We start from the raw sequence: 19,524 nt of genomic DNA, 5'->3' as shown, positions 1-19,524 counted from the left end.
ACCGCCACTCTGCACCACCTCACTGCCACTCTGCACTGCCACTCTGCACCACCGCACTGTCACTCTGCACCGCCACTCTGCACCGCCACTCTGCACCACGACTCTGCACCACCACTCTGCACCACCACTCTGCACCACCACTCTGCACTCTGCACCGCCACTATGCACTAGATGGTATGGGATATTGCTTGTTTCACCTTTGGTCAGAAATCTATAATTTTTTTCCCTTCTGGCTCTTTTTTGTTGTTGTTTTTGTTTTGTTTTCAAACCAGTACTGTGGGAGTTTGAAATGCGCAAACTTTTCCCCATTGCCAGCTTACATGTGACAGTTTCCTGCAAGGTCCTACTATTCTCGTCTCACACATCGAATCCTTTTGTACCTGGTTTCCACTGTTGCATTCAAAACAAAATATTAGAGCAATTATCTTTGCTGTAAAATTGGTTTCTGTAATACTGCATATGATCATAAAGTTGTCCATGGAATCTCCAATTGACAGATGACCAAGTAGTTGAGGCACTTGGTGCCATCAAGTGTGATTTAAAGCGCGGGCACGCCTTATGATCTATGTGCTCTCTTGAAGGCGTTTATATTGCTATTCAGGCTTGCAATGTAACTTAGAAAATCGATTTTAAAATGTGACTTTGAGAAAATGTAACACTGGTCTACGGCACCCGATTGATTAGTCTTTGCAGCATCTTAGGGTCTTCTATGCACTGCATGTATGTCATACTGAAAACATCACTCCATGCGAATAAATCTGACCTGAATTGTATGTTTACATCCGTTCTCTTATATGTGCTGGATTGCTTAGTGTGTTCTGCTGTTGAAGGAACACTTGTGCTTTTTTATGCTAATGTAGTGAGGGCGCGCGCAGTCCACTGTCTGTCAGGAGCGGCTCTGGGAAACGAACATACACGGGAACTTAAATGTTAAACGCGGTACCATCTTGATTGCATTACACGGCCACTCTGACAGCTCCTAATTAAGATTAATCACTCAGCCGTGCTCGTTCGCGCACACAATATGCCACATCGGCCACGCGTAAATTACTTATAGCCTATCAGGTCAACGCTACAAAAAAAACAGAACAGCGAAGACGAATCACTAGGCAGATGCCATAAAAATCTAAGGAATGTGCCTGGAAAGAGCCCTTTCTGAATTCCTTCTTCTTTTGATAGCATAAGATCTCGGGAAGCTCCGCCTCCCCACTTCGTGGAGGCGGAGGCCCGAGCCCTAAAAATGGAATTTTCAAATACGTAATAATCCAACTTTACCATCAAAGAGAATTCTAAATTACAATTCCTTTGAGTCCAAACATGACACTTCTACCTGTTCCCAATCAAAAGTTAACACTAATTTATATGTACGAAGGTAACCTAATGTTTTATCCTATGGGGAAGGTAGGCCTCACAGCAGTGAAAAACTAATTTGGACGTTTTTCACTACCAGGACAAGTAACTCTTAAAATTACATGTCCTATCATTTAAATACAACATGCCCTATGGGCTGTTTAGGGCCTGCAATAGGAGTGACATATACATATTAAAAGTGGAGGTTCATATGAAACTGACAGCCCTGAGAGACTAATTTTAGTGGGTGGCACAATGAGTAAGGCTGCCTACTAGCAGCATTTAATTGACAGGCCCTGGGTACCCCTGGTACTATATAAGAGGGACTGATAAGTAAATTAAATGTACAAATCATAAGTAAGCCAATTGTACCATGTTTTATGGGAGAGCACAAGCACTGTAGCACTGGTTAGCGGTGGTGAAGTGCACAGAGTCTTAAAAGCCAATAAAATGGGTAAATAAAACAGGAGGGGTGAAGGCAAAAAGTCTGGGGGTGACCCTGCAGAGAGAGCCAAGTCCAACACCAGTGGTCAGTGTTGGACTGACCGGCAATCAGGAAGCCCTAAGGGCTGGCCAGACAGTTCAGTATTTAGGCTGTTTCTGGGCTGGTTTCGTTATGACAGACTTTCACGGTAACCATTGAGTTAATTATTGTTTACATTCATTGTTTTGTAACTATAGCTAAGGTCCGGCCACATGGACCAACACAGGCAAACATGCTAGGAAGGCAAACATGCTTGAAAGGCATTCACTCGAACTAGTCACCCCAGCAGTCACTGAAAAGCGTTAACATTTCAGCAACAAGTACAATATGTACAGTCCCCACGCCCTCTACTGCTAGGTGCCGGAATTTGCAGTTAATTGCATCATCCAGCACTGCTTCAGAATGAGATCGCCTATCATATCCAAATCCTTGGTTGAAATTGAAGGCATTCTGAATATGGGTAGTACATCTACTGTTATCATGGACAATTTTATTAAAATTAATAAAACTATTGAGGATGTTTTTACTAATAGCAGGAATGTCAAGCCCTCTCAGGGAAATGGTTGGTTTGATCATGCATGCACCGCTATCTTAACTCGACTGAAACAGGCCCTAGGAGTTAGACCAAGGGACAAAATTCTGGTTGTTCACCTGAGATCTGAATATAAATTGGCATTGTCTAGAAGAAAGAAGGAGTTACAACAAGAAGCATGGGATAACCTAATGTGGGCGGCTGAAATCTCAGATAACTGCCTGTTTTGGTCTACAGTAAATTCTCCTTTTCTTAGGGATGATAAAGCACCACACCTTGTATCCAATGTTGGTAGCGAGGCCTGGATCTCCCATTTTTCCGCCATATTTCAAGGAACAGGTTTTACTGATGTCGAACCAAGAATTTGGCCCATAGTCCCTCTAGACATTACCCTCTTAGAAGTTGAAAACAGCATCAAGTCTAGCAAGGGGGGAAAAGCGCAGGGTCCAGATGGAGTACCCATCGACGTCTATAAGACAGTCCCACGGTTGTGGGGACCCATACTTACACTGGCACTGAATGCAGCCGTAACAACCCAGATTCCACCTACGTGGGGTGATTCCATCATTGTCCCTATATATAAGAAAGGGGCAAGGCGGCAGCTAGTAATTATCGCCCGATCAGTTTGCTCGACTCTTCAGTAAAAATTATGAGCAGGGTGCTGTTGTTTAGGCTGGAAGAGTGGGCGGAAGAAAATGAGATCTTGGCAAACTCCCAATATGGTTTCAGAAAGGGGCGAGGAACACTTGATCAATGCCTGAACTTAGATCTAATTATCGGAAAGTATACCAAGGCCAAGCCAGGCACTTTATATCTTTGCTTTGCCAATCTAAGCAGTGCATTTGATCTTGTGGACCATTCCATCTTATGGCCAGTCCTGTTGGAACTCGGCGCACCAGAGGCTATCATTTTCTTCCTAGCCCGATTATATGATAGAATGCAAACTTGTGTGCGTTTTGGGGTAGGAGGGGAGTGTACCCCAAATTTTGAAGTAAAACGCGGGATAAGACAGGGCTGTGTCCTAGCCCCTTTTTTGTTTACTCTATTTATTAATGCGGTCGATATGGTCCTGAAAACAGTCAAAGCAGATGCTCCGCAGATTGGCGGAACAGGTGTCCCAGTTCTGCTTTATGCAGATGATGCTGTGCTCCTGTCTCGGACTCCAATAGGTCTGCAGCGACTGATGGACCAGTTTTCAGATTTTATCAGCAAACGGAGGCTAGTCATTAATAAGAGTAAAACTCACACTATGATTTGTGGTGCTAGAGTTAAGAAAAATCATGCCTTTTTCATTGATGGGGTGAAAGTTCAGGACGTGGATAAATTCTGTTATCTGGGCGTCCTCTTTTCTCATGATGGTAGTTAGTCTCATGATTTAATGAATGTTAGGTCCAAAATGAAGAAAAGCGCCTATGGTATTTTTAAATTTGCCACTAAGATCGGCGACAGAAGAATCAGTGACATGATCCAAATATATAATGCGAGGAGTGTTTCCATCGCATTATACGGGGCGGGGTTGTGGGGCTATACTAACACTGACTCCTTGCAAAGGGAGGAAAATTGCTTTGTTAAAAAATTGCTTTGTGTTCCCAAATCAGCCTCCACTGATTTGATCCATAGGGAAGTTGGGGTTGACCACTTAAGTGACCTGATTTTGTTTAGGCCCCTAATGGTATGGCGTGCAATCTGGATTAAGGAAGAGAGAGCCTTTAACCAGTCTGTCATTGGGGATTGTCTTAAACTGGATAATTTTTTGAAGATACCATGGCTCAAATATAATGTGGACAGTTTTCAAATTATATATGGACTCAACATAGTGGCAGATCCAGGTTCTGCTAGAAACTATTCAAAGTTAGACATGAAACAAATTTTCATGATGTATAGAGCCCAAAAACGTGTAGCATCAAGTGGACGCCTCACTTCAGTTATTTTGTATAATAAATATATGCAAAGTGAGGGCTTCCAATTGTACTTGAGCCAGGTAACCAAACCAGCTCATAGGTTTGTTCTGATTAGACTTAGACTCGGGTTGGCTCATGGGTTGGTGGCTTTCCCACAATTAAGAAAGCATCCAGTTGGACCATGCCCATGCGATGGTCACTCGAAACAGAGCACCCTGCACTTTATGCTAATTTGTACTCTTTTTATGAACTTGAGGATTGTTTATTTAAAACCAATTTTTAAAAAATATGCTACTTTTAATGTGGAGGATGCTATGAAACTGATTTATGAATTGAATTCTCCGGACAAATGCTTTTATATTGCCATGTTTTTATGTAAGTCAATGCAGTTTAGGAAAAGCATGATTTTTTAATCTGGTTATATCTGTACAATTATGTAATCATTTTGCTTATGTGCTTTTATGGTCATTGTTCTTAATGCACCGAATAAAGCTTCATGAAATGAAATGAAATGAATGAGATCACCTAGTACCTCATCTAAACAAAGAGATGTTCCAGCGTCCTCTACTGGTCGCTATCGAGAACATTGAAAAAGTGATCCAAGCCAGAGAGCATATTCAACGAATAAAATATACATTAATTAAGCACAAAAAATGAACACGCAGTATAATTATCCATGGTACCCCCACAACATATGCTTGGTACCCAATCTTGAAGCACTCCCACGGACACTGGCAGCAGCAGAATATTGAACAGTAACACTGATTGTGAGAGTATTTAAAACAGTGCAATGCAGAACAAGCATTTGCAATGCAATAGGTCTCGCATTGGCGAGAGTTTAAGCTATTAGTATTGTAAATGACAATGCCTTTTATTTATGTTTTAAAAACCAACACGTAAGTAAAAGGCATTGCCATTTACAATGCCAATAGCTCAAACTCTCACAACTGCGAGACCTATTGCATTGCAAATGCTTGTTTATGTGGTTATGGAGTCTGCATATAAACTTTAACAGGCAAGAACATTTAGGTCAAAACAGCACGTTTGGTGCCTACTGCCAACTTTAGAACCACGTCTCGACACAGGAAAACCATATCTAATGCTGGCTTAATGTGCCAGAACCCCTGCTCCTGATTGTCTGACACTGAACCTCAGGCCCTGTGTTTATGCATGGAATGTGCAATAAGCTGGCATTACTGTTAGGTCTGGCTAACGCAGGTAAAAGTTAGCAAAACAGCTGGATCCAGGTGTGTTGCCCCAGTTTCATCTGCACCACCGGTTCAGAAACCATCCCTCAACCTAAGAGTTCCTCATATTCTGTGGTTCTCCATCTATACGTCTCTTTCAGAAACAAGCACATCACTGTAAACAAGGTAATACAATTACATATGACTGACACTGCCGATTAGTCTATTGTTAGGTACAAGCCCTTCCATCTGCCAACTGTCCGTCAGCAGTAATCAAATTCACTTTTTTTTTTTTGCATCAACAGGAACATTTTTGTTTTGACTCTCGAATAAGTAAGTGGTGAAGGTGGATCCAGATGTTCACTGCCCTTGGTATACAGAGTGCAGACATAAGAATCAAACATATATAGGTTTGCCAAATACAGCTCTTTGGTAGAATCGTAAAAACGTTATAATCCCCAGTAGTTAACTAAAAACTATATCATTACTGTACCGAAACATAGAAAATTGTACTTTATATATGTCACTATATGTGCGCGAGAGAGAGTGAATGAAGGGTGTGTTTTTCTGTTTAGTGTGGTTATTATGCGGATATAGATCTGATTATAGGTATCCTGTTGTAAGAGTTTTCTAGGATCCTATATGCTTAAATGTTTAAGTAAGCTAACGTGAAATCATGACGTCTGCCTTGGACACCTGACCCGTGCGTCCCTCTGACACACACAGCCACATGTATTTAAATTGTGTGGGTCATATATTCACTCACAAACGTCAATTGTGCAGCGCACATTATCTATGTGTGAACCAAAACACACATACAGCACTCCCCAGTCGCAATAATATCTCAAGTTCGTGTACCAAACCCCCTGCCTGAGGGTAGGGTGACAAAGGAAGAGGAGAGGTGTGTATGTGTGGTGGGACGGAGGGAGGAAGGCGGGGAGGGGGTTTGTAGGTGTGCGTTTACCTGTCTTAAAATTGGAAAAATCAAAGAAAGAGAAGGGAATGTGACTTACAGCAAAAATGCCTATGAACCCAGCGTTGGGCGTCTCTCGGCATTCTCAGAGTACCCGGAAGACTTCAATGCCCGTTCTGAGTTGGGTAAGGCCTCTTCCTGACTTCCCGAGTGCCAGGTCCACAAGAGTCTGCCCCATTCCAACCTGTTCACCTTCAGGAAGGTGCTGAAAACCTACCTGTTTGGCCGACTATTTTTGCTAATCACCCTAGGACACCCTCCACCTCCTGTTAAGCTAGGGAACATCAGAAATAAATGAATAGGACCATAATGCACAGTGACCAGTTATTTATCCTCAATATTTGTTGTGTAAATGTTTCTAACATTTTGAGTTAGGTTAATTAATTTTGAGTACATTTCTGTGATGCACATATTTTTATATCTATTTTCAAAGACAATTGTTTGCAGTGATACCAGTTCTCAAAATGAGTGCTTTAGACAGGGAAAAGCTGGAAGTGAACATGATCACGGACGAAATACTACTGGCAAATATGTCAACCTAAGGGAGGAAATATCCCAAGACCGAATGGGTTCTTTGCTAAAACACAGAAGCAGTTCTCTAGTAAAATCGTGGGGCATATGTTGCATATTTTTGAGAAGGCTAGATTGATGGGTGTCTGCTGCCAGACTTATATATGGTCACATATAGGAAGCTGGCTCTGTATGTACTATACTAAAGTGAGGTATAATGTGCACAGAGTCCAGTGGAACCCCAAAGGTTGGCAAAAGTAAAAGTAGATAATACCTTACTCTCTATTTGTGGTAGTGAGGGGGAGCAGTAAGGCTTTACCAGAGGGTAGTGTTGAGCATTTATTGTACACACACAGGCAAGAAATGCACACATTCAGAGACTGAACTCAGACCAATTTCGTTTGTATACAAATATTATTTAGTTATTTTATTTCTAAAACCAAACAAGTCCTGGTGCAGGTAAGTGAGATAATACTTTGCAGGTATATTGCAGTTGAAATACAATTGAAATGCAGTTGGATGCAAATGGTTTGTTTACAGGTAAGTAAACAGTTAAATTACTTTACAGTTACGTTGCGATTACTTTGTACATTGTTTTTCAAATTACTTTTAAAGTTACTTTTTCTACTGTGTGATACACCTAGATATCACCCTGGGACATTTCCTAGAGAAAAAGCAAGTAATTCAGTTTTTGTACATTTGCAGTTTTTCAAGGTTTCATACAAACCAACTCCACACTTGAAAGAACTTTTCGAAGAAAAGCAGTCAATGCAATCCAATGGTAGGAAATGAAGTTATCGGTTTACAGGGAAGTACTTGGTGTGGGAGTTGAGTTTCTGGGTGAGAATCAAGGTTCCCCCAGGATCAAGAATGCAGTCTCAAAGCACCCTGAGCAGCACTAGGGTGGCAGGGTGCAGAGTGCTGAGGCCCAATGTTATCCAATGGGGGATAGGGTGCCTCCAGTTGGTGGCTGCTCACGAACAGGCCACAAGGTTGTGTGAGCAAAGCTCCTGGTGTTAAGCTCAGGGCAAAGGGGGATCCGGTTTAGCACACAAGGTGCACCAAGTGTGGCACAGGGGAGGCAGGTGCAGTGTGCTGTTTTGGCATCAAGTGCCCTGTTTTCAAGTTACCTTTTGCCTGCCTAAGCTCCTGGAGTCTAATTTGCCACCCTCTGACTGCTCAAGCCCTGACTGAGGTGTGAAAACTGCAAAGCACAGCAGAGATAAAGGCCTGGGTGTGAGAAGGCGATTGTGTTCCTTCGATAGTATGACCATTTGGGTTGTGCCCATGATCTCAATTAACGTCACAGGGTACTCCCTGTCATAGGCAGATGACACCTGAAAAGGCCCCTTCTCTTGTTCCTCCAGGCACCAATCCCGCTGGAAGGGGAGCTTTCTCAGAACTGGTTTAGAGTAACCACAGAGGAAGGGCTACTCATATCCTTGGCCACACCTCTGGGGTGCACACACAGGCTTTGCACAGAGCTTTCACCATCTTGGATTTAGGCAGAGAAGGGCCCGTTGGGGATTGTTTGCAGTAGCGCACAAAGGAAATGCTGCAACAGTGGGTAAGGTAACCCCAGGGAACTTTTACCCTATTTGTTATCAAGGGGCCGAGAGTCAACCTCACCCGCAAGGTGGGGCCAGGCTTAAATATGGCAATCCCAGTGTCCTCCTCAGAACACGACTGGACCTGAAGAAGATCAGAAAAGGACTAAACCTGCTGTCTGTGAACTGAGACGACTGGACCTGCTCTCTCTCTTATGCCCGAACAAATAAGTTGACCCCAAGGGTCATAATACTGACCCACCTGTCAAAGCTACAGGACACAACAAGCTACAAGAAGCCTTTCCTGCAAATGTCCACCAGACCAGTATAAAACTAATGTTGCCCTGGGCTTGCTGCTGGAGTGAGTTTCAACCCCAAGCAGTGCTCTTGAGGTTATAGAACCGTTGGCTGTGTCTGGCTCAACTGCTCTACCACTCCTGAAAACTGGAAACTAGATTTTTTTATTGGCTCCAAACACCTCCAGAGGACTGGGAAAAACCTGCCAAGCAGATTAGAGGAAGGAATGTTGCCGCTAGGTTGAAAATTCCGGTTTCTCATGCTCTGAACTTTTTTCGGGACCACAAATACACTGCAGCAGGATTTTACAGAAACGGTATCCGGCCTTGTAGAGCGATCTTCGGCTACAGCCTGCAGCCTTGATATGCAGGAGGAATATGAACTCTAAAAAAATGACTAAATGTGAACTAAGAAATCTTAACTGGGCAAAAGCACAGCCAAGGCACCTTTTCTGAATGCAACACCTGAAATTCTACAGCTCAGACCTTTCCCATCAAAAATCAACCGCTTCACTGGGACCTCGTCCCAATGGCTAACCAGTCACAGGGGCGCCCTTTTTGCTACAGTCCGCTGCCTTGCCCCATCTGAAGATTTTTTACTTCCATTTTGGCATACCAAGGTAAAACCTATGTCCTGGTCGAACTTGGTTTGTATCCGAACCACGCTCCATTGTAGACGGCCTAAAATCGCGCTTAGGTCCCAGGACACTGTGACCAACTAACTGTTGTAATTTTAAGTTAAACTTTAAAAATCCATATCTCCATGTCCCCTAATTTGATTTGTCTATTGAATGTCATTTTATTTAATAAAACATACTCTATTTTTTTACATTGGTTTGGGATTTATATTGTGTTTTGTTTTATCTTTATTACTGTTTTGGTACTGCATAAATACTTAACACACTGACACTAACTTAAGCCGCTCTGCTTTGTTCCATAGCTAGTGGGTTTGAGATCAGGTTAATTCAACCCGGCGCTCTTGGACCCCTGGAAGGTGGATGAGTGGTGGAGACAAACCGAAGCACAAGTCACCAACCTCTGTCCAGGCTGAGACCCTAGTGCCACTCCTGCACAAGGATCTCCATCCAAGAGCACACTGTTTTATAAAAAGACCACAGGTGGGTCCGCCGGGGAAGGCTAGGCAAAAGTTCAACAATTCAGATGGAAATAAATAAAAGTGAGTGTCAGGAATATGCCGTCCTGTTTTGTAGCCAACTTCAATGGGACACGTCAATGCCCCATCTTAATTAGCCAGTGCTTTAAATTGGCAGATGCTGTCCAATACTCAGCACCTGCACTTCTTTCATTAAAAACGGAGAGTACCTAACCTGCACTTCTCAGCACTCTTGCGATCCATTTAAAGGGAGAGCAGCACTGGCACTTCTCAGGAGCAAACAGGTACTCTAAATAGTGAGTATCTGCACTTCTGTATTTCAGGCAGGCTGTTGTGTAGGTGCCCCAGCAGGTCAACAATTAGGCTCTGGGTCTAAGCCTGTCTCCAGGTTTCTCTACTGCCCGGCCTGCTCAGGTCCCGCAAATGCAGGGCCCAGTCCGTATCGTCATCGCCTCCTCCTTCGTGAATACCCAGTTCACACTACTTCCCAGTCCTTGGCCTATATAGCCATCCTGTGGTTCATGGATGGTGCTCCTCCGTAACGCCCCTCCCTGCTAGCTTCTCTCCTCAATGCACAAGCATTTCAGGGTCAATCGAGCTCTGTGTCAGGCCCCGCCTGCTTGTCCTCGGCAAGGCATTGCAGTAGTGACGGCCACAGGTCATAATGGCGGCACTCGTCATCCCATACCAGCAAGAGCTGGAGGGTAAGAGGGGGCACAGCAAACCTCAAGGAGGCCACCAGACCTTCTCTCTTGGCGGATCTAACCTAGGCGCGCAACACCCATAGGGCTCAATGGGTTATACCCCTCCCCTTGCCAGTTGCGGTAGGCAGTGCTGACTGGGCTGGGGCTGCCAGCCTGGCCTGCAGTTCGTAAAAAGTTTACGAATGATACGATGACACATGAAAATGCGTTGAAGTTTAATAAAAGCACCCCTTCCATCTAAGTCTGGCTAGCAACTGCCAGAATACATGGAATCATGTTAACATTCTACATTCTATATTCCAAGGAATCAAATAAATGCATGTATCCAAGATAAACATCACACATCTACTTTCTTATATTACATTTTTTTTTCTTTTGAAACTCAAACTCTCAAATATAAGATAAGAGTTGAATAAAGTGAAAGTAGAGAAAATTGAAGAAGCAATAAGTTCACAGAGGGAAAATCTCTAAAACAATCTAGAAACCTAATCAACATAATCCTTAAAGTAAGATGGTATATTTATCTTACGCCCATTCCTTTTAATCTCAGGATATGACAATCTCTCCGAAAGATCAGGATTATTATTTTGATCTTTTCCAAATTCTAGATTGGATTTCAGTACACCCACACGACTCAAATTCCAAACTCTTCCATCTTCCACTTTAACAGCATTTTAAAAACATTTTATAACATGGATCGGTTGAAAATATTTAGACTAAGACATTGCACCTACTAGGGCTTTCACCCGCACCAAATCACCTACAGCAACAGGAACCTCAAAATGCTCTTTATTTTTAAGCTGTAATTTTTTCTCTCTCTCTCTCCAAGTTCCTACAGCGTTATTCTTAATACCCTTACCCCAAGTCATCCAACTTGGGCACAATTCAGTCTTGGGAGTTCTTTCTTTGAACAATTCAAATGGAGACTTGCTAGTAGTGCTATGAGGTGTCAAGCGAAGTACCAAGATGCATTTCTGTAACTCCTCCTTCCAATTCAATGCATTGACCCTAGAGAGTTGAATATTCTCTTTTATTACCCTTTAAATCTTTCATCTGTACCATTAGTTTCTGGATGGTAAATAGAACATTTCTTATGTTGAATTCCACACATAGTTAAGAAATCATTCATTTGTTTAGAACAAAATTGAGGCCCATTGTCAGACGAGTGTTTTAGGAAAACCTTCCCTTTTGAAAATATCTTGTAAAATTAAATTACACTCGGAGAAGATACATCTGAGACACATAATACTTCAACCCACCCCAAGTAGAGATCTATCAGAACTCTTAAATAAGGAGTCCTGTGTTCACCACTAAGAGACCCAACAATATCAATGGCTGTGTCTTCCCAAGGACCATCAAGTAGTTTACGACAAACCATAGGCAAAGTCAGCGGAGTGGGAATTTTATCACTAATTTTACAATGAAGACATTCCCTTACTTCTCGTTCTATTTCTAAATCCATTCCGGGCCACCAGAGACTGCCTCTCAATCTTTCTTTAGTTTTTACAATACCTAAAGTGCCCTTGATGTGCTTCATCCATCAATTTTTTCCTTAATGAAATTGGAGGAATCAATTTTGTACCTCTGAACAAAATACCTCGGTCTACAGACAACTCATCAGAAATCATTTGCCAACTTTTACTGAAAGTTTTATCAAGAACTTTACTGGACTGTAAACTTTTTATGACTCATCAACTCATCATCTTTTAACAATTCTTCTTTCCATTCTACTTCATTTATTATGCCTAATGTAATTTCACAGACATTGACTTCTTCCTCTAAAATATATTCATTAACTGTTCTTCAACATTATTAATCAATCTAGAAAGACGATCCACCATTACCTTATCCACACCTGGTAAGTGCTCCACAGAAAAATGAAAATCCTGCAAACCAATCACACACCATCTGATTCTAGAGGAAATAAAATCTAATCCTTTCTTTGAGAACATTTCTTTGAGAGGCTTATGATCTGAGCAAACCTTAAAATACGTTCCCCAAATAAAATGTCAAAACTTGTTAAGTGCCCAATAAATAGCAAACGCCTCTCTTTCAACAACAGAGTAATTTACCTCTGCACCACGTAAACTTCTTGAAGCACATGCAATGAGTTGTTCTTTTCTATCTCTTGTTTGCTTTAAAATTGCCCCCAAACCTTTTGAGCTCGCATCTGTAACTACTGTGGTTTCACTTCCTGGAACAAAAGCTTGTAAGTTGGGAACATCCACTAAGCCATTTTTCAATTCTGCAAATTCATTTTCACATTCTTGAGACCACTTAAACTCTTTATTCTTCCCAAGTAGTTGTCTCATAGTACTGGAATTACTTGCCAATTTTTTTAAATGAATTTTCCATAATAATCAACCATTCCCAAAAATGAGACAACTTCCTCCTTACAATTAGGTGATGCTAATTTAATAATGGTATCTACCAATTCTTTCTTAGGAACAACTCCTGTGCCAGAAATGTGATGACCTAAATAATTTACTCCCTGAACTGAAAATTAGCATTTTTCATATTTAAAAGTTAAACCAGCCCTCTGTAGTTTTTCTAACACAACTCTTACTCTGGAATCATGTTGATATTGTTAAACACCAAAAATCAACAAATCATCTTGGTAACATTTGACCCCCTTTAAGATAGTAGAGATTACTCTCTGGAAAACAGAGGCAGCAGACAGTAGGCCAAAGGGCATTCTCTTGTATTTGAACACACCCATGAGAGTAATAAACGCTGTCAAGTGTTGAGAACACTGAGTTAATTCTACTTGATGAGATGCTTGTGTGAGGTCAAGAGTCGTGAAAAACTTTGCTCCATTTACGGTTGACATTATCTCATCAATATTTGGTAACGGAAATTTATCTACAACCACCTCCTTATTTAAAGACCTGAGGTCCACACATAATCTCACAGTTCGGACATAGTCAAGTATTCCTTTTGGCTCACACGCACACATGAACAGACTTTACATGAACAGCCTTTGTTAGCTTTTTTGTGCTTTTTCCCCACAACACAAGTGCCCCCTACACCCAGCCTAATCATTTTCCTTTCAAAGAAGGTCAGGAGGTGACAGGACAGCAGTATAGGCAAAAAGCTGCTGTTATCAGAGCCCACCCTCCAGTGGTACTCTACAACATGCTCACTGGAATAAAAGCCAGGCACAGAGAACCTATAAATGAGAAATGTAGCCAGTGACGTGCCATAAGAACTTTGCCCTGTAAAGAAAATCCCTGCTTTCTTTCAGTTTTTTTTTTATACAGCGCACACTCGACCCGAAGTTATTAGAGCACTTTACATGATCATAAATGACATTAATTTTTTTAGGCATGAGGAGATAAAGTGATTTGCCCAGAATAACAGGATGTTGAGCCAACACAGACTCCAATGTGGCTTGCCAGTTCCACAGTCGGCTGTCCTGGCTGTTATGAAAGTACAGTTAATTAGAATGTGAAAACATTAATATTACAAGCAGTTTGGTTTATTTTCTTAGTACTGTGAAACAACTTGCAACGTGCAGTGCCACTACATAACTGGAAAGGTAATCTAGCATCCTGACATAAGTTGTAAGAAACGCTATATAAATTCTATTGGAAAACATGCAGAAAATATGCATCTGTATATAGACAGGCATATGCGCCTTCCGCAGGGCTCTAAAGTCCCCATGACATGAGTATGAATTCCACCAGGCTTATCTTACTTAGCCTCAGGGACGATTTTAGCACTGGTGGCGCCTGGTGCAACAACTTTTGTTGCTGCCCCCCAATGACCACCTTCAGCATGGATTCCCTCACAACCACCCTTTAGCAGTGCCCCTCAAGTCTCCAAAACCACTCTCTCTCAGATGCATTTAATAAGTTTTATAGCGCCACTCAAACCAGTGCAGGGTGTGTGCAGGGGCAGCTCCTCCGTAATAGCGGAGCGTACCCACTGCTCAGAGTCAATCAGTGGAAAATAAAATCATAATAGAAAAATATTATCATTTTATTTTTGACTGTCCAAGTCGTGAAATTTAGGGTGGGGCGGGGCCAGGCCACGGCATGGAGGAGGAGTGATGGGCACTGCAAGTGGGCATGTCGTTTAGGACTGCAAAACCGACATGCACACCTATATTTCTCTAACCCAGCTGTGCTGCACAGCCGAGTGGAGAAATGTCAAATGTCAAGCAAGCGTCAGACCAGTCCGCTCCGGCCAAACATGACCCTTCTTTCATGCTTGATGTAACATGAGAGCAGTGTCTGTGATGGGTGGGGAGTATGTTCTCTGTGGCATAGTGACTGCTGGGAGGTAGCCAGCAGCGGCAGGTATTTCATTTCTTTTTTTTTTTTTATTATTCCCCTAACACCCTTTATCCTGCCTTTAGAATTTTAACTTTTAAACTGCAAGTAACAAAAGGATCTCTCTGAGAAAGCAACAAGCCACTGAGTTATATAAACTATATACACTTCTGTGATCTGCATGGTACACATTATTTGCAGCAAGAATATTAACCCTCTGCACTATCTTACGATGAGTCAAAACTTCCACCAGACAAAACGCTGATCTCTCTCCAGGAAGCACATTAATCACTAGTTATCATGACATTTTTATTGCTGCCGGAAAATTGCTGCAGGCAAGGAACGTGGTAGCAGGTGCTTTTAAAACCATAATGTACTTACAAACCCTGCGCCCCCACCCGAAGTCAGCGCCCGGTGTGGTGGCACGATTGCACTGCCCTAGACCCAGCCCTCCTTAGCTTTTCAATATTCTGGTGTTGATACAATAGGTAACACCACAGAACGTTTGCAGTCCGGCGTAATTTTTTAGATTATAAATGTCATATGTGTTAATTCAAATAGACAGATTTCAAGTTCAAGTTACATCACGTTCTATTCTAGAACACCTACAAAAAAAGTCCCAAAATTACTCAAACCCATCAAAGTACAGCAAATCTTCTTGAATAGATGCATAGAACTCGGTCATGTTTTTGGAGTAATGCTAGTCATTCAGGTGCATTTCAAAATATGTACTATATATTGTTTCAGAGTTGTAGTCTACAATATTGCATCCTTGACTCCTGTTAAAAACAGTGACTATTGCCCTGATTGCAAGTGACCTAGTTAATTCTAAAACGCGCAGAAACATTTTGCAATTATACGTTTTGAACCTAGAACTGCAACCCCACAAATTTCCACAGGTAAATCTCAGCATGTCAAACCTGACAAAATTAACCAGGGAAAAAAAGGGCCACGAAATACCAAGGTATATAGCTTTAGTGTGGAAAGCATCAAATGACACTTCTTATGCCCCATTTTTGGATAAAATCATAAATGTTGAGAGTTAACAAGCACAATAAATACAGATCCAGTGATGTTGGATTTGATCAATTGTTCTAAATAATGTGCTTCCCTCTGGGGCATTTATAATCAGGGTGTTAGCAAAGTTATTTAATGCATGGTACAAAGTTGTGCAGTCCCTTCCCAGGCTAATCCTGTCTGTTGCACTGTATATGAAGAACCAGTCATATATTTACTTCAGTTGATGTCATTGTGGGCGGACCAAGTTCCTTAAGTCAGATAGTCGCTGAATGTAAATTCTTAGTTTTCTACCTGCGAGGACCTCAGTTTTGGATGACTAGAGTGTCATGTGGTTGGTTAGCATCCATAGGTCCATTGCTTAAAGCAGTCATCTCTGCTGGACCAGTTTAGGTCCAGTTGGTTTTCTAGCTTTAGGATGATCATCGAGGTGTCATGTGTGGGGTTTTAACAGGTTACATTGAAGTCCCTGGTGAGGATGATAATGGAGGGAAGTGAGTATTGAAGAGGTTTGGCAAGATGATAGAACCTTGCAGAAACCCAGAGTTCGTGCAGAAATGAGCAAGCATGATGGCGCTTTATCTGCCAACAAGGTAGGAGAAGATTCAGTTTAAAAGAATTCCTTCATGTTAAAATCTTCTTGCCTCTGTAGTTGGGTGGAGTGGTAGACTGAATAACATACAATCCCAGATCTAGTATGTAGCAACTCCATTCTTGTCTACTGTGGTCTTCAGGTGTAAATGATGGTGTGTGGTGTTCTTCTACCAGGATGGAAGCCAGTTTAACAATTAGAAAGAAGGTTGTTTTCTTCCAGGAATTTGGAGACTTAATTGAAAGCAGATATTTCAATCAGTTTGCAAAGGAATTTGCTGTTGGTCAATATCAAGCTGAATCAGTTGAACGCAGGTTGTTCTTCTGAATGATTTGCTTGGTGTTCGAGATATTGATGTCATTTGGAATGATGTCTTGGTTTATGGAGATCTGGTGATGCTTCTGGTCTAAATAGAGGTATTAGTAGAGAGTTGGTTGTATTTAAAACTCAAGGTTGACAAGTGTCTGATGGGGAGCCAGCTGGGAAGCTGGACTTGGGCAGTTCCTTGAACTTGATTAAGAGTTGTTTAAAAATTGCCACAATGTGTGCCTGACACCACAGATTCTCTTGTATGGTCTAAGGACAGAGGCTGATAGGTGATTTACTTGTGAGGTAATGTGTCAGTGTATTGGTATTCACAACAAGATGGTATGCAAGGGGATCATGCAGGGTTTGGAGGTAGTGTGATCTTGATCTACCCCTGTTCAGGCGGGCGTATGTGAGGGTGTGAAGAGAACACACAGTTGGATATTAATATATGTGGAGGACACCTAAACCATAACGGAAAATCTGCAGATGGCAGCTAGGCTCGGGAGGAAGTCAGATCGGAAGGATCGTGATTTGGGAGAGTATATAACCAATGTGAGGTAAAAAAAACTATGTGACAATGGACAGGAGGCTTACACTTGGATGAGCTACAAAGCACAAAATAGTTATATGACTCAGTTAAATTAATTCCAGTTTTGACTTCAGCGAAAAAACAATTCACAGCCTTAGACTTGCTGAACACGCACTTGCACAATGACCGTATAGTATCACAAACAAAGGAAGCAATAAAATCCGTCTTCTACAACTGAATACACAATAAAATGTGGGAGGACACTTCACAAAATGCCTCTATGTGGTATGTGAGTTATTTGGCTGTTTTCATTTACTAAAAGCCCTCCACCACTCAATAATCTTAGAAAAGCAGACACAACCATGGAGATACATCTAGACAGAGCAAAACACTGCCCAGAAGTATTATTTCTGTTGTCACATACAAAACAAACCACAGCATTGAAACCAATGAACAAGAAGCGCATAAAGTAAAGCCAGCCTTGTTGCAGGCAAGGAGCTTACCTTAAAGGTGTTCAGCTGCTGGTTGATGGCTTCTACCTCAGACGCCACTGTCCCTCGCAACACTGCATCAGTCTCCACAGCTGCCATCAGGTCCTTTATTTCCTTCAGTTGGCTGTAGAAGTCCTTCACGCGTGCCAGAGTTGTCTCGATCTGCTCGTGTCGGTTTTTGCCCCTCTCAATCAATTTTCCACACTGCTTATTCAAGGTCTGTAGCTCCCGCTTCAAGCTTAGAAGGTCAGGGCTGGCTTCAGATTCCAGCATCTGTTGGCACTCCTCCTGAGAGCGCCCGATGTCTGACTTCAGCTCCTGCAGCTTGCCCAGGAATCTCTGAAGCTCCTCTATTTGGGACTGTAGGCTGTCCACATCTCGCCCGACAGCACCCATGCTATCAAACTCATCATCCCAATCCGCAAGCTGAGAGAACATTTCTCGTACGTGGCTGTGAAACTGACTGATTCCTTGCAGCTTGCTCTCCAGCGCCGAGCAGCATTCACCCACTTTATGCTTCACCAGGCCAAACTCCTGCTGCATGCTCTCTGTTTGGTGCAGGAGCTCGGAGGAGTCCGACCCTGAAGGCGCGTCGGCCACCAGACCCTGGATCAAGTCCTTGAGATAGACCACCTGCGGCTCCACAGCTTGGAGGGTCTCCTGCTGGGCCCTCATCTTCTCCAGGTTCTTGTTGCTGCAGGCTTGAGGTCCCAGAGCCTCATAGATCTCAAGCTGATGTTGAGCCCCCTCCAGCTTCTTCTCGATGTTTGTGAAGCTGTCTTTGAACTCTTTCAATCGCTGGGACATCTCTTCAATGGAGGCCGCCTTGGAGTGAAGATCTTCTGTCAGAGCATCCATCTTCTGATTGAGGCTGGCTTTCTCTTCTCTAATGCTGTCTTCGTCTGCCTGGGATGCATCAATCAGGAGATCTGCGGCACTGTTCAGCATCTCCAAAGAGGAATGATGTTTGTCCACATCACTCTGCAGGACCTTTGCACTGAGGAGTGATGCCTCCAGCTGTGCAGGGTCAATAGAGACTGCCAGCTGCCGTACGTGGGTGCCGCAGTCTTCCACCCAGGGAAGAAGCTCCTCCACATAGTGTTGGTACTTTTGAGCCTTTTGCAAGCAGTCCTTGAGCATGGCATGTCTTTCGGAGGCCTGCTTACCGAGTTCTGCCCAGTGAGCTTTGAGGGAGTCCAGCTGGCTCAGCAAAGTGTTCTTCTCCTCTCCCGGCTGTGCAGAGAGGAGTAAAGATTCTCCCTCACCCACGATCATTTCATAGGCCCCGCTATGCTGGTTCAGGCTCTTCTGGAACTCCTCCTGCTGATGGATCTGAGACAGGAGCCGATCAAGTTTTGCAGAGACGGGGAGGCTCTGGGCTTGCTGGCTGAGTTTACCATCCAGCCAGGTTCTGAGCTCATCGAACATTTGTTGAAATTGCTGGGAGCTAGCAAGTGTGGTCTGGAGTCGATTCATACGATCCGCTGGCAAGAAGAACATTAAGAATGGATTCAAAATTCAGTCAGCAAATTGTAACCATTAAGGAAGACATCAACACACAACCCACCACTATCATTTCATACAAAATTCACGGGCTCCCCCTCCTCAACTGCCCGTCATGGTGTGCTGTGCTTACACAGCCCCTCAATGTCAGGGTCCTTTAAGGTGTATAGAGTTCACAAGACCCCTTTGCACTTCAAGAGTATTTGACATG

At 42.8% G+C, this 19,524-nt stretch overlaps 1 protein-coding gene across 4 annotated transcripts in view; it reads right to left on the bottom strand.

The window, feature by feature from the left end:
• The window catches only part of MACF1 (microtubule actin crosslinking factor 1), a 990,087-nt gene that overhangs the window by 357,350 nt on the left and 613,213 nt on the right, over positions 1 to 19,524 (bottom strand). For all 4 annotated transcript variants that reach the window (XM_078680764.1, XM_078680763.1, XM_078680765.1 and 1 more), the window contains one exon: positions 17,823 to 19,294. In XM_078680764.1, the coding sequence (XP_078536890.1) occupies positions 17,823 to 19,294 (1,472 nt within the window). The remainder of the gene's footprint in view (positions 1 to 17,822; positions 19,295 to 19,524) is intronic.

The sequence above is a fragment of the Lissotriton helveticus genome, chromosome 3_1 (assembly GCF_964261635.1).
Source record: "Lissotriton helveticus chromosome 3_1, aLisHel1.1, whole genome shotgun sequence".
NCBI classification, from domain to species: domain Eukaryota; kingdom Metazoa; phylum Chordata; class Amphibia; order Caudata; family Salamandridae; genus Lissotriton; species Lissotriton helveticus.
Note: the sequence above shows the minus strand (reverse complement) of the source record. Positions and strands in the feature narration are given on the sequence as shown.